Source organism: Kockiozyma suomiensis (genome assembly GCF_038497685.1).
Source record: "Kockiozyma suomiensis strain NRRL Y-17356 unplaced genomic scaffold V2V93scaffold_1, whole genome shotgun sequence".
In the NCBI taxonomy this organism is placed as follows: Eukaryota; Fungi; Ascomycota; class Lipomycetes; order Lipomycetales; family Lipomycetaceae; genus Kockiozyma; species Kockiozyma suomiensis.
In genome coordinates, this window is record NW_027117664.1 from 196,538 (window position 1) to 209,547 (window position 13,010).

Genomic DNA, 13,010 nt, shown 5'->3' on the forward strand with positions numbered 1-13,010 from the left:
TGTCGAGCAATAGACATCGCCTCTTCGTGAACACGACTGTCGTCTGCTGATAATATTAAGGCACTTGTACCGAAGTCATATTGCCTCGCCTCCGACTTTCGCCTCCATTAACTGCAATTATCATATCCGCACTCCTCAATACGGCAGCGCTCTTTTCTTGTGCAAAGAAAGATGGGTATCTTACTATCAGTTCCTACACTTGTTCTTCCGGCTATTTCAAGTGCGGGAGTGTACATTGTCTCGTGCTTTGGGGCAGCGGCGTGTTCTACACTATGCAATACTTGCAAGTCGTGCTCAAATAGTATCTCGACAAGAATCGCATATGCGCTACTTTTTATCGTTAATTCTATAGTAAGTTGTTCTAATATTTGATTTTTGGTTTGTTCGATTTATGCTAATTTCGATTTAGCTGTCATGGGTGATGCTATCAAGTTGGGCGATTGATAAGATCAGATCAGCGACTGATGGTACAGTTGATGTGCGATGTTTCGGTACGCAATGTACTGGCTTTGTTTCCGTATGTACATCTACAAGTTATGCGTATGCTAGATACTAATGCAACTTGCAGGTGCATAGAATTAACTTTGCGTTGATGGTATTCCATGGAGTGCTCAGCGCTATACTCATCGGCGTACACTCTGTCCGCAACAAGCGCTCAGATATTCAGAACGGGTTAGTTTATCTTACTTGCGAGCCACAATTAGAGATACTCTAACTAACTGCTGACATAGATATTGGGGTCCAAAAATTCTTGCCTGGATTTTCTTGCTCGTCATTTCATTCCTAATTCCTGACGGCTTCTTTATCTTTTGGGGAAATCGCATTGCAATCATCGGTGCTTTCATCTTCATTCTATATGGCCTAATTCTTCTCGTTGATTTTGCTCATTCATGGGCAGAGCTTTGTCTTAACAAAATTGAAACTTACGACTCTCGCGGATGGCGCTTCATCTTGGTTGGATCTACGTTGGGAATGTATATTGCATCCATCGTATTGACTATCATCATGTACATTTTTTTCGCCAATAGTGGATGTGGAATGAACCAGGCTGCTATTACAATCAATCTAATTCTCCTGTTTATTGTGTCTGCTATTTCGGTCAATACCACGGTACAGGAATATAACCCTCAGGCTGGACTTGCACAGTCGGCAATTGTCTCTGTTTATTGTACATACCTGACCATGACTGCTGTCGCCGGTGAACCCGACGACAGGCAATGCAATCCTCTAATTCGATCACGCGGTACTCGAACTGCGTCTATTATCATTGGTGCGATCTTCACTATCCTTGCTATCGCGTATACGACAATCCGCGCTGCTACTCGCAGTAGCAGCCCGAACGAAGACACATACGGATACACGCCTGTGAACCAGACTGTCACTCAACAGCCTTCGAGAAATACTATGCGTATTGAAGCCATTCGTGCTGCTGTTGAAGCTGGATCGCTTCCTCAGTCTGCTCTTTATGAGATGGATGACGACTCGGATGACGAGGAAGGCGGTAGCCAGACAGAATACAATTACAGCATGTTTCACTTTATCTTTATGCTTGCTACTCAGTGGACTGCGACATTACTTACTATGCAGGTTGATAAGGAAGATGAGGCAAGCTTTGTTCCTGTAGGAAGAACATATTTCTACACGTGGGTGAAGATTGTGAGTGCATGGATTTGCTTTGCGTTGTATACATGGACTCTTGTTGCACCTATTGTTGCACCTGATCGTTTCGGAAACAATTAAGGAAATTTTGAAGAATTTTGAAATGGGGGTCTTGTGCTTGTGTCTTTAATCATCGCGTTTCAAGCAGGAGATTTTCTATAGATTTTATTATTATGACTTGGGGCGCTGCTGTATATTTGAATATTGTGAATAATGAATGATATTATTTTCATCTTATTTTGCAAAGATACTATCGCGTAGTATTTACACATATATACAAGGAATTTTTCAATATGAAAGTTAAGCACTCTGCCGAAGATCGTCGTATGATGGAGGATCCTGGTCGAGATTTTGTAGCAGTAACTCGATGGTTTTGTCATCCAAAGTCGCGAGCTGAGATATCGTCCATTTCTCGGAAAGCAAAGAAACCCTATCACAATATGTTAAAAGTGCTTGAAAATAGACAATAAAGAAATGAAAAAAAAGGGTCTCACCACCGCATCCGCCTCCGCATGTCATTTTTAGCATTTCCCGGAATGCGTTCCCTCACTCTAGCTCTTAACACGCCCAGCTTATCTATTGCACTTCCGAACGGTTCAGAAATCAACTCCTTTTCTATCCGTCGACGAACTAAGCTAGCCATTTTCGGTCCATTCCCGTTGGTAGATACCATGATCTGTAGCGGACCGTCGCGGTACATGCTGCCAAAGTAGAAATCACATTCGTGCGGTACATCGGCTACGTTGACTGGGATATGTAAAGAATGGCAGGCGGTGTAGATCTCTGTCGAGACAGAGGGCGAGTCAATAGCTACTAGAACCATTGCTGGGCGATTTGGACCTTCGGATGGTAAGTCGTCGGATACGGAGAAGCTTCGAGGAATATGAGAGATCTGGGAGCGCGAGAGACGGTGTCGCAGTTCAGCTGAGAGACCTTCACGAGGACAAATGACCGTCACGTTAGCGTCGGCAGTGAGAAGATGACCGACTCTAGAGCTAGCTACTGAACCCCCTCCGACGACCGTTACCGGCTTATCTGCGAAAAAAATATGAGAATTTGAATAGAATTTGGGTATGTTATTTTAGTACCTTTGACTTGCCAGGCGACGATGAGGGAGCCTCCTCCTCTTATATCAGGATATTCTTCTGCTGCAGTATCATAACAGATTAGCAGTCAAGCTTTGCATATTAATATTAGAAGTAAATACTTACAAGACATTGGCTAAACGCACCAATAACCAGATCAAAAACTGGTTAACCAAATTGGAGTAAATGACAGATGCGGCGCTCGTTCTTCTCTCCCAACTCTGAAATATATATATTTCCACACTAAGGAGAATCAGTCAAGAGTGCGTAATTCTTATTCCATTATCAGATGGACAGACGATGACCTTTCTGTCATTCGGATCAAATTCGTCCTGTCAACTATCACAGCCGGTGCCGAGCGATTTGAATTCGCCTACAATTATACCTGTTGCAAACTTACCAACCTCGACATCAACCGTGATACGATCTAATGGAAATCATACACTGCTCTTAGACAGAGATAGAAGCAGATTATACGCCACCGGAAGTAATGAATTTGGACAATGCTTTATCCCTTGTTGTGATAGAATTCCAGTCTTTCAAGAAGTCAAGATCACAGACCTTGGCACAGATGACAAGTGGTATCCTGAACTTGTAGCAGCTGGATGGGAGTTCTCGGTTGTCGTCGCTACAACAGATGACAAGAGTAAGCAGGCAGTATTCGTCGCCGGTTTTGGATTGAAAGGCGAGCTTGCTCTTGATGAAAAATTAGTATCGACAGCTACACCTACACGCATCGCAAATTTTGTACCTGCTCATCGTCGAATTGTACAAGTCTCAGCAGGACTTGCCCATGTTGTCGTTTTGCTTGATGACGGAGCTCTTTGGGGATGGGGAAATTGCCGAAAGGGGCAACTTGGGTCTGCTAATTCGCTTCTAAAATCAGCTTTTCTGCCTGTTCGAATCATTGATGAACGCATACCTGACTGCTATCGACCGGCTAAAGTCATTTGTGGCCGTGAGTTTACAGGATTAATAGATGCTAATGGGCATATTATTGTTCTCATGGATTATAGCAAACCAGATAGGCACAATATCTTGCGAGACATACCAGCACAAGCGCAAGTGGGATCTAATTGGAAAGACTTTCAATGCGGTTGGACTACGCTTCATGTTCTCCTTTCCTCCGGCAAGATACTGTCCTGGGGTAATAACTCGCACTGCCAATATGCACCCGAAGATGCACCAATTGCAGTATCGATGAGTTGCGGAAGTGAACATACTCTAATACACGCTTCGGGCGGAGTCTATGTTTGGGGGTGGGGTGAGCATGGGAATTGTGGCAATTCTGTAGACTTAGAAGGTGGAAATGTTAACGTTGGGCGCGCTGTGCAAGTATATGATGGAAACATTATGTTTCTAGGAGCAGGATGTGCTACATCTTGGATATGTACAGAATAGTACGTGTATCTTGTATAAGAGACTTTGTAAACAAGGGCGGAGCTGTGCACTTTGCGCTTTCCCAGTTGCGCCGCGACGTTGTGTAATCCAGAATAAGTTATACAGAGGTATTAGTAGTTGATACATTATTATGGGTATATAAACGCGAAGGGTCTGATAGCCAGCAATCATGATTTGGCATTCTCTACCATATAAAGCCCGCTCGCTATTCTCAATTGCTACACCCCATTGGTTCGAAATAGTAGGTTATTATTCCCAATTGCAGTTTGAATTACAGTATATATACACGTGCCAAGGCACCAACATATACGAATTATAATCCTCTCACCGAATCTGCCTTCACTGCGCAGATAGAAGCTTTAGCATAATTACCAACTTCTCTCTCTTTCCGTTATGACTGTCGACCCAGAGATAATGAACCCAATATGTGAGTGTGCAACTAATTCGCGTGCTGAGCTAATTGTTCAACTAATACTGACATTTTAATTCAGCTTCTTCCGCCCCGCAACAACTGCCTAAGCCACAGCAACAGCGTAGCTCCCCACAACCTACATCTTCCGCAATGGCTCATCCAAGACAACCTGTACCTGACTCTGCATCTAGAGACAGCTTTTTTGGTCGATTTTTCTCAATTTTTTGTTGCTGTGGTGATGACTCGTCAAACACGGCTCGCAAAGACAATGGCGGTGATGTTTATGCACGACAGAGTACAGTCGCCAGCAGTGGAGCCGGCTCTCGGGCCGGATATTCTGTTAATAGACAGAGTTATTCCGGCGGAACTAGGCGCGCTAGTACGAATGCTAGAGACTCTACATCTCTGGAGTTACGAGATTCTGAAAAGGACTCAGCTGCAAAACGGTCCGAGGACGACGAAGAGCACACTACCGAAAAATCGACAATTAATCAACCGAGCCCTGAATTCCATGAAAAGAAAGCTGAACAGTATTCTCCAGAGCACCGAAGTAAGAATCGAACTCGTCCGGCATCGTGGAGTTCTTCGGTGGACGATGCTCTGCTAGCTGCAGCGCGTGATGCGACATGTTCCTTTGCGCCTCAGAGGACTGCTTCTCGAGAGTCATTAGAGGATCTGAAAGATGATGGGTCTCTTGCATCGCCTGATATATCAATTCAAGATAGTTTGGAAAAGGAGCGCAAATCAATTGATTCGGCCGATCTTGTCATGCATGGGGTTGCAGGTACACACAAGACGGATGATATTGCGGCCACGAGTGCAGCCGTAGCTGCCATTTCGAATTCTATAGATAAGAAATCAGATCGCGATGAGTCACCGGCACCTTTAACGCATACTACTACGAATCGGTCTGAATATTTAACGATGCTTAGTCAGGAAGAGCAAAGTATAATTGCGCGTGGACGCGTTGAGGTGTATCACCCATTACAACATGACCAAGTGACCGAGTTTGGACCTGCATTTCCAACTGATGCAAGTATAAAGGCTCCGACTTCACTATTAGCTCCTGCACGAGATGATTTGATAGATCGGAAATGTCTCGTGCTTGATTTGGATGAGACGCTGGTGCATAGTAGTTTCAAATATTTACCACAGGCAGACTTCGTAATTCCAGTGGAGATTGAAGGACAATATCACAATGTTTACGTAATTAAGCGACCTGGCGTCGATGATTTTTTAAAGAGAGTTGGAGACTTGTACGAGATTGTGGTTTTTACCGCGTCTGTGAGCAAGGTATGATCATCGATTATTTTCTGTGGAGGAGACGCTAATGTTTTATATATCCAGTATGGAGATCCATTATTAGACCAGCTCGACGTACACCAAGTTGTGCATCACCGACTATTTAGAGAAAGTTGCTACAACCACCAAGGCAACTATGTCAAGGACCTGTCACAACTAGGCCGCCCATTAGAGAACATAATCATTCTAGATAATTCCCCTGCATCATACATTTTTCATCCTGAACACGCTTTACCAATCTCAAGTTGGTTTTCAGATACGCATGATAATGAGCTTCTTGATATCATACCGTTCCTTGAGGATTTAGCTAGTGAGGATTTGAAGGATGTGAGTTTGGTGCTTGATGTTGCTATTCCAAAGTATACGACTATGAAAGTGGCTCAGGATGCGATGGCATATACTAGTATTTAATTAGGTTTGATAGACATAGGTGTTTTGTTTGCTGCTGGGGTTCTTTCTTTTTTTTCATTTTTTCATTTTTTCATTTTTTCATTTTTTTTCGAATCTTTTGCTTATTGCATTGAGTAAGGTCTCTATTTTGTTTAAAAGTTGTAAATGTGTTTCTGTCTTTACGAGCTACAGTTTTGGAACGCCATTAATGAACATAATTTAACAAAGCAAGATAGTATTACTACGTTGTTCTACGTGAAGCATGGCATCTGTCTATTTGATCTTTGGCCTTAGCTTAACTTTTCGAGCATGTGTGAAATTTATTATTCGCAAGCTTTGCCTAATGAGTTTAAAAAGATAAGATACTGTTGAAGCTCAAGTATGAATTTGATAAAGTACGTGTTGAGGTTAAAACCGCATTGTTGCAAAGAACCAAATAAAACAAAAACCAAACATTTCATATTCTATCCAACCATCAAATTGACGATGTCTTCTCCTCGAAGTCGCACTCTTCCGTCCCTCAACACCTCAAATACCTCTTGATCATAAAATCTTCTAGACATTAAATTTCGAACTTTGACGTTTCCAAGAACTTTTATTCCACCGATCGTTAATATCCTCATACCAGGTCTCGTCGACGAAGCCGTCGACGGCGAATCATAAGGTAAGTCACTAGAGCCACCAAATGAATTATGATATCTCGTTGCGCCACTAGAACTCTCGTCTTGATAAACGGTGTTCACATACGGTTCTTCTTTGTGTAGATCAAGTCTTCTGAAGCGAACCCGATGGCCATCAAACGAACTTGCCTCGAGATCTTGGCCTCGTTGCTCTATTGATGATTGTCTGTCAGACGGGAAAAATACTTCTAATATTGAAGCTTTTTGAAGTGGAGTCGATCGAGCGTTGGGATCAGTAGGCGGCAAATCAATAATAGCTCGACGTGATGCTACAGAACCATCAACCCGAGGTCGAACATTCGAACTGAAATTTGATGAATGGGACGCAAATCTTCGGTTCTCGTCCGCTGTCGCAAATCTAAATGATCGATCACTGATTGGCGAAGTGAAATTGTAAAGCCCATCAAGATGATAAAACTCGCCCCAAGAAGTGATGCGGGAGTAGAACGAGTCTTGGTCGGTGACGCTTTGACATGTTGCAGTTGATATTAAGTAATTTCTATACTCTTCCGAAATAGCCATATCATTTTCATCGAAATATGTCGATTTATCTGTTAAAAATGCCTCGTCATTTGAGAATTCAAGAACTCGATCGGTCGTTGTTTCGACAATAGCATTGGGATCTTGTCGAGGAATTGACTTTGAATACTGTGATTGCCCTCGTAAATTGGTCATTCGTCCCGTACTATTCAGCAGATTGGCATCTATCCGTAACGGATGCGCTTCAGTCGAAAACACGAAATTGGAGTCGTCGTTATTGATCGGATTATCGACGTCAAATAATAAATAAAGATATTTCAACGTTTCACTCAAAAAGAAACTCTCCATTCGATCGTCAAGTTCACCTGTAGTGACATCGTGAATTGATGCGTACCCGCATGCGACTCTTGTTCGCGACTGCAAATCACTTAAAATCTGAGCTCCAACATGCAAATAAAATGGATCTTTAGTAGCTCTGTAAAGCATATAATTCGATTCCACAAATTCGGGTCGTAGCCCATACCATCCTAATTCAAGGCTGCCGCCTCCAACCACATAATTCCAACGCTCGGGTGTGCCAGCATAGCTCATCCATATTTTATAGTACACCAAATGACTCTTCGCTGCCGCGTTGAGATCTCCAGCAAGAACTTGCAAGCCGGGGAAGAACGCGGCTAGTGCATCAATCCATGTGGTAATAACATGCCCCGTGACCATATGAATATTCTTATATAGCCACCCGTCAAGCATGTTTTCCTTGATAGCTGTATAAGCTAAAGTAAAAACTTCTAAAAACTGTTCGTCCCCAAGCAAAATATATGATTTGAGAGCGTACTCATAAAACGAGTCAACGCTGGCGCCGACTCCAGACATTGCAGAAAGCCAAAGTCCCGACATTGCATCGATTGACGTTCCCACAATATCGAGCGCCGTCCTACGTTCCCAAATCGCGAAAAATGCTCGTCGAGCAACAGCTTCATACTTGTCGTCGCCAGTTAACCGGGATAATGTAGCAAATTCGAGGACTAAACTCCCAGCACCGGCAGTGCATGTCTCGGTAATATTCTCTCGATATTTGCCGTGCCGCAGATTGACGCGTGCAAGGGGAATTCCCGTTGGTGTGTCAAAAGCTGGCATTAGTCGATCAGCGAGATCGACGGCTAAACTCAACATTGATCCCTTATAGCCAGGAATTTGATGACCCAGAGCGGGAGATGAAGCGTATATATGAGCCGATAAAAGACCACCAATGACGCGGATTGTTGTCTCAAAGACTTGAACGCGAGATGGGAGATCGAATTGGACGAACCGTTCGACCTTCTTGACGGCGGCTTCAAAACCAGCTTGGTCACCCATCATCTTTCCAATTTTTTTTTGTTAAAAGTTGCTTAATATAAGAAAATAATAAATAGGTACATACTACCAGAGTGTCCATGCTATCAATCAAAGTAAGAGAGAAATCGCCTAAAACGTCATTCAAACCAATATTATCTGGATTGGCACGATCGCTTCCTCTTCCAAGACATGATATTGGTGCGACCTCTTTATGATTCACACATCAGAATTGTCATTCAGTACAAAAAAAAGACAGCCTCTTACCGTCCTCAGGAAATCCGTAGTGTAAATAATGTGACCAGCTGTGATAGAATGCATCTTTTGTCTCCTGCCTATATGAAGCTGTTAGTAACCATATACTCCAATCTGGTCGTCGAAGCTGGTGGACGACTTACTTCAACCGCTCCAAATGAGCTTTTGGAAACGCGTATGAACCAGGAAGTAAAGCTACAAAAGATATAAATATCGCAGCTACTGCAGCTAGCTTCCGTCGCCCAACCATTTACGTTCGGTAAATCTTATAGAAGAACAATGAGCAAGGCTGATTTAGATCGATCGTGAGGTTTTTGCGACGGTTAACATGAGCACTCGCTAATATATGTCAGACAATCGACCGCAAAAGACTACACCTGATATAGGTCAGAAGCAAAGCGATAAACTACCGTCGCTCTATATCGTTGTCGTCGCGATAAGATAGTATTTTGTTCCAGGAAGTCAGCGCAATTGAGTGTAGAGGATCTGACTGCACGAATATCGCCAGCACAAAGACAATACAAGACCAGCCTGTCAATTAAGACACCAGCAACAGTTATAAGGCTTCAGCGACGTTTGAAATCTGATTTTCAGAGTGCCCTTGTTCCAAAGAATAAGTAATCAGCTGGTCGTGTAGTGTCTTTCAGACCAATGTAAGCCTTCGACGGGGTTCGTGTTGATGTCTAGCACCGCCGCAAGGCTGGCTTAATCGAACAGACTGAGCATACAGACTGATTAATTGCCATTTTATTTTTCGATTGTAGAGCATTTTGATCCCGTCTGATATTTGATTTACTACTTTTTGTTTATTTACACTCCGCAGGATCAGAGAGACATCGAAAATGGCTTCGACAAGCCCGATACCACAGCAAACATCCTCATCATCATCATCATCAGCAACCCCGCGAGGTCCGACACCTCTGAGAGCATCACAGCAGCAGCAGGTAGCACAGCAGCAGTTTAGTGCAGCAGCGGCGACCAGACCTTTGCAACCCAGTACCCTTACTCCGCAGAGTGGTCCCATAGGATATCAACAAACGGCGCCAGAACATCATCCAGCCCAGTCACCGGTCGCGCGACCGGCGGCAGCGACAGCGGTAGTCGCTGGCATACATGGAGCTTATCCGGACCCCCATGCGATATATCTTAATTTATCATGTTTTGATTTTCTATTAATTGAGTTGGTTTCAATGTCTGAGCGTGTGGTTGAGGTTATCGGAGAAGGAACGACGGCTGGAAAGGTTAACGGTGAATTGGCATCTAAAATCGTACAGAAAGATGGGCGAATAGCAGAAGAAGGACGAAGGGGGGCAGTGTTTGAGCATGTTGAGGGTCTTGGATATCGTGTAGGACAAGGCCTAGCAGAGAGGTAATGATTCTTGTCAATTTTTAGGTGTTTATTCTTATTGAGTTAACATTTCATTAGATTTTCGCAGGATCGTCCGCGATATACAGACGTGCTCGACGTTATGAAATTCGTTTGCAAAGACCTATGGCAATTGCTTTTCCGCAAGCAAATCGACAATCTCAAGACGAACCATCGAGGCGTGTACGTTCTAACCGATTCAAGTTTCAGACTCTTGATGCGCATGAGCACGGATCTGGGTGGTCTAGATACTGTCACCCGTGCTCAGCCGTATCTATGGTTTCCATGTGGAGTTATTAGAGGTGTATTGGCAAACCTGGGTGTCCAGGCTACGGTAGTTGCCGAGATCACAGGGATGCCGGTTGCTGTATTTCATGTTGAGACGATGCGGCAGGATAATTGATTGGAGTTAGGGCTACTTGATTTATATAATGCGAGTAAAGATATATATAGTAGGAATTGGCTTCTATGTACATTACGTTTATGAGGTTCATTTTGCATCTGAAGAATTAATAGCATAAGAATAAGTAAACAGCAGAAGAGTGTAGCGAACCGCCCCATGGCACGTGCGTCGGTCGAGATAATGATGATGATTTATGAAGGACAAAGCGACGTCTGCTTACACCTTATATAATATATAGATTGCTGAGCAGCCCATGTCGAGGACACCGAATACTGCACAGCTAACACTTGCTACTTCTGTGGCTCCAGCAAAAAATCCAAGCTAAGATGGCGGAGGATCTGTGCAAGGCACGCGTAACTTAGGTGACTATCTAGCGACAGACAGTAAAAGCGTGGTTACTGGACGAACATCTCGCAGTGTTAATGTCGCTCAGATCTGCCCGGATGATACTCAACAAGGTCAAAGTTATATCCGAGGGACAGGGACTCTGCTATTGCATTATCTCGTGAGCAACCACGGCACTGACATGCTTATCGCACAGTCAAAAAAATTTCGCGCGTGCTTCTTTGCAAGCTTTGAGAATCTAATTTCATAGTATTGGAGGGGCGTGACTGAACGGGCGTGGATACAGCGCTTCTGCGCAAGACACTGGGCGCACCGGGCGCGTCAGACGATGTAGTAGAGGCCGGCTTTGTTGATTGAAATGAGGATCTGCAACGAGACAGAGATGATTCGGACCCGTATCGATTCCATCTGCAAATAGAAATTCAGACAAATCGCAGCTAGCCTCGGTGCCACCAGATCAAATTCGAGGCACCGTCGAGCATCGCCCCGACCTGCTATGCCGTATGTTCAGCGCAATTGATCATAAATATACGGCTCGTTCGAGAAGTGACTTGATTACGATTTACCGATCGGTCTACAAGAGCGAGAAATGCCTCAGAAAATGCACAATTGGAAAGGACTGTAATGAGCGCTAGAGCTCAGAGCGTCAGTCTTAAAACTAGTTGACAGGCGCCTCAATCGATTCCATCCTCTTTAGGTCATAGTCGTTGGTCCGAGAACTTATATTCAATGTACAATACGCTAACAAATATCATATTCATAAGATGATACCGAATAACAAACTATAACATACAATCTATCAGAGATGCGAATTTTTGCATCAAACTACAGATATGCCTATCTTAAACCCAGATGTCAGATTTATATGATCCGAAGCACGCCTCTATATTACAAATGAAATGCACCACAAATCTACTGGCCCAACTTTGTTGGCTGACCAGACAAAAGAGTGTAAACTGGCGCTTTCAAACTATCTCTTCCCTTGAGGAAATCAAGTTCGAGAAGGAAAACATATTCCAAAATCTCGCCCCCAAGCTTTGAAACCAACTCGCCCGCCGCAGAAGCACTGCCGCCGGTAGCGATAATGTCGTCAACAATAATCACCCGTTGACCTTTTTCAATGGCGTCAGCCTGGATCGCGAAGACGTCTTTGCCATACTCTTTCTGGAACTCAGCCTCGACTACTGGACCGGGCAATTTGCCAGCTTTACGAACAGGTACGAAAGCGGCACCAAGCTGTAGAGCAAGAGTAGGACCAAATAAGAATCCGCGAGCGTCGAGACCGACGATAACCTCAGGTTTGCGATCGCCAGTGAAGTTTTCTTCGATTTGAAGGCGCATGGCGGCGATGAGGGCTTGGAAAGTGGCAGGGCTTCGGAAAATTGGGAGGATATCCTCGAATAGAATTCCTTTCGAAGGAAAATCTTCGTATTGACGAAGAGAAGACTTGAGGAGAGTCTTATATTGTTCGATATCGGACATATTTAAGAAAGATGTTTTTTGCAACAAGGAAAAAGGTGACGAAGAGGAAAACAATGTTCGTTAACCTGGTTTGAAAATGAGCCGCATGTTTGAGCCGCAAAATATTTATATATCCCCAATTTAAGAATTTCATAAATAAAAAAAATAGAGAATACTATTCTGGGATGCATTTTCAGAGAATGCTTACACGTGCACAGAGAATAGTAAGAATGACCGAATAGGATCAAGAAGATCTAATTAAAGAGACAAGATGCTGTGTAGTATGTTATTATTCATAGCAGTAGCAGTATAAGTATGAGCAAATGGCAAATAAGCAAGCAATGCGCGAAGGACTCAATCAGCCAATCGACCACCGAGGAGGCAAAAAGCTAAAAAGATACAGCGGTGCAAACCGCTCACTCCAGCGGATATTCGTTTA

General features: G+C 43.7%; 7 protein-coding genes across 7 annotated transcripts; 4 read left to right on the forward strand and 3 right to left on the reverse strand.

The window, feature by feature from the left end:
• The first annotated feature begins 104 nt into the window (after positions 1 to 104).
• On the forward strand, positions 105 to 1,896 carry V2V93DRAFT_383373 (serine incorporator/TMS membrane protein). Its single transcript, XM_066912193.1, has 4 exons — positions 105 to 351; positions 410 to 517; positions 569 to 672; positions 732 to 1,896. The coding sequence occupies exons 1-4, from the start codon at positions 172 to 174 to the stop codon at positions 1,738 to 1,740; spliced, it is 1,401 nt and encodes a 466-aa protein (XP_066768327.1). The 5' UTR covers positions 105 to 171; the 3' UTR covers positions 1,741 to 1,896.
• V2V93DRAFT_361972 (putative NAD(P)-binding-domain-containing protein) lies at positions 1,862 to 3,335 on the reverse strand. Its single transcript, XM_066908232.1, has 4 exons — positions 2,871 to 3,335; positions 2,748 to 2,807; positions 2,154 to 2,694; positions 1,862 to 2,089 (listed from the first exon to the last, which is right to left on the reverse strand). Exons 1-4 carry the CDS (start codon positions 2,875 to 2,877, stop codon positions 1,960 to 1,962), a joined length of 738 nt encoding a protein of 245 aa, XP_066768328.1. The 5' UTR covers positions 2,878 to 3,335; the 3' UTR covers positions 1,862 to 1,959.
• V2V93DRAFT_361975 (regulator of chromosome condensation 1/beta-lactamase-inhibitor protein II) lies at positions 2,946 to 4,313 on the forward strand. The gene has a single exon (XM_066908233.1). The coding sequence runs from the start codon at positions 3,045 to 3,047 to the stop codon at positions 4,143 to 4,145; it is 1,101 nt and encodes a 366-aa protein (XP_066768329.1). The 5' UTR covers positions 2,946 to 3,044; the 3' UTR covers positions 4,146 to 4,313.
• A 1,168-nt stretch (positions 4,314 to 5,481) lies between these two features.
• V2V93DRAFT_320133 (HAD-like domain-containing protein) lies at positions 5,482 to 6,270 on the forward strand (the record flags this gene model as incomplete). Its single annotated transcript, XM_066907302.1, has 2 exons — positions 5,482 to 5,850; positions 5,905 to 6,270. 2 exons carry the CDS (start codon positions 5,482 to 5,484, stop codon positions 6,268 to 6,270), a joined length of 735 nt encoding a protein of 244 aa, XP_066768330.1.
• A 279-nt stretch (positions 6,271 to 6,549) lies between these two features.
• On the reverse strand, positions 6,550 to 9,633 carry V2V93DRAFT_361977 (glycoside hydrolase). Its single transcript, XM_066908234.1, has 5 exons — positions 9,407 to 9,633; positions 9,140 to 9,335; positions 9,009 to 9,076; positions 8,830 to 8,951; positions 6,550 to 8,768 (listed from the first exon to the last, which is right to left on the reverse strand). The coding sequence occupies exons 2-5, from the start codon at positions 9,244 to 9,246 to the stop codon at positions 6,714 to 6,716; spliced, it is 2,352 nt and encodes a 783-aa protein (XP_066768331.1). The 5' UTR covers positions 9,247 to 9,335; positions 9,407 to 9,633; the 3' UTR covers positions 6,550 to 6,713.
• A 50-nt stretch (positions 9,634 to 9,683) lies between these two features.
• On the forward strand, positions 9,684 to 10,895 carry V2V93DRAFT_383378 (transport protein particle component-domain-containing protein). Its single transcript, XM_066912194.1, has 2 exons — positions 9,684 to 10,365; positions 10,423 to 10,895. Exons 1-2 carry the CDS (start codon positions 9,839 to 9,841, stop codon positions 10,763 to 10,765), a joined length of 870 nt encoding a protein of 289 aa, XP_066768332.1. The 5' UTR covers positions 9,684 to 9,838; the 3' UTR covers positions 10,766 to 10,895.
• A 918-nt stretch (positions 10,896 to 11,813) lies between these two features.
• V2V93DRAFT_361980 (phosphoribosyltransferase-like protein) lies at positions 11,814 to 12,700 on the reverse strand. Its single transcript, XM_066908235.1, has one exon. It carries the CDS (start codon positions 12,590 to 12,592, stop codon positions 12,023 to 12,025), a length of 570 nt encoding a protein of 189 aa, XP_066768333.1. The 5' UTR covers positions 12,593 to 12,700; the 3' UTR covers positions 11,814 to 12,022.
• Between the last annotated feature and the right edge of the window lie 310 nt (positions 12,701 to 13,010).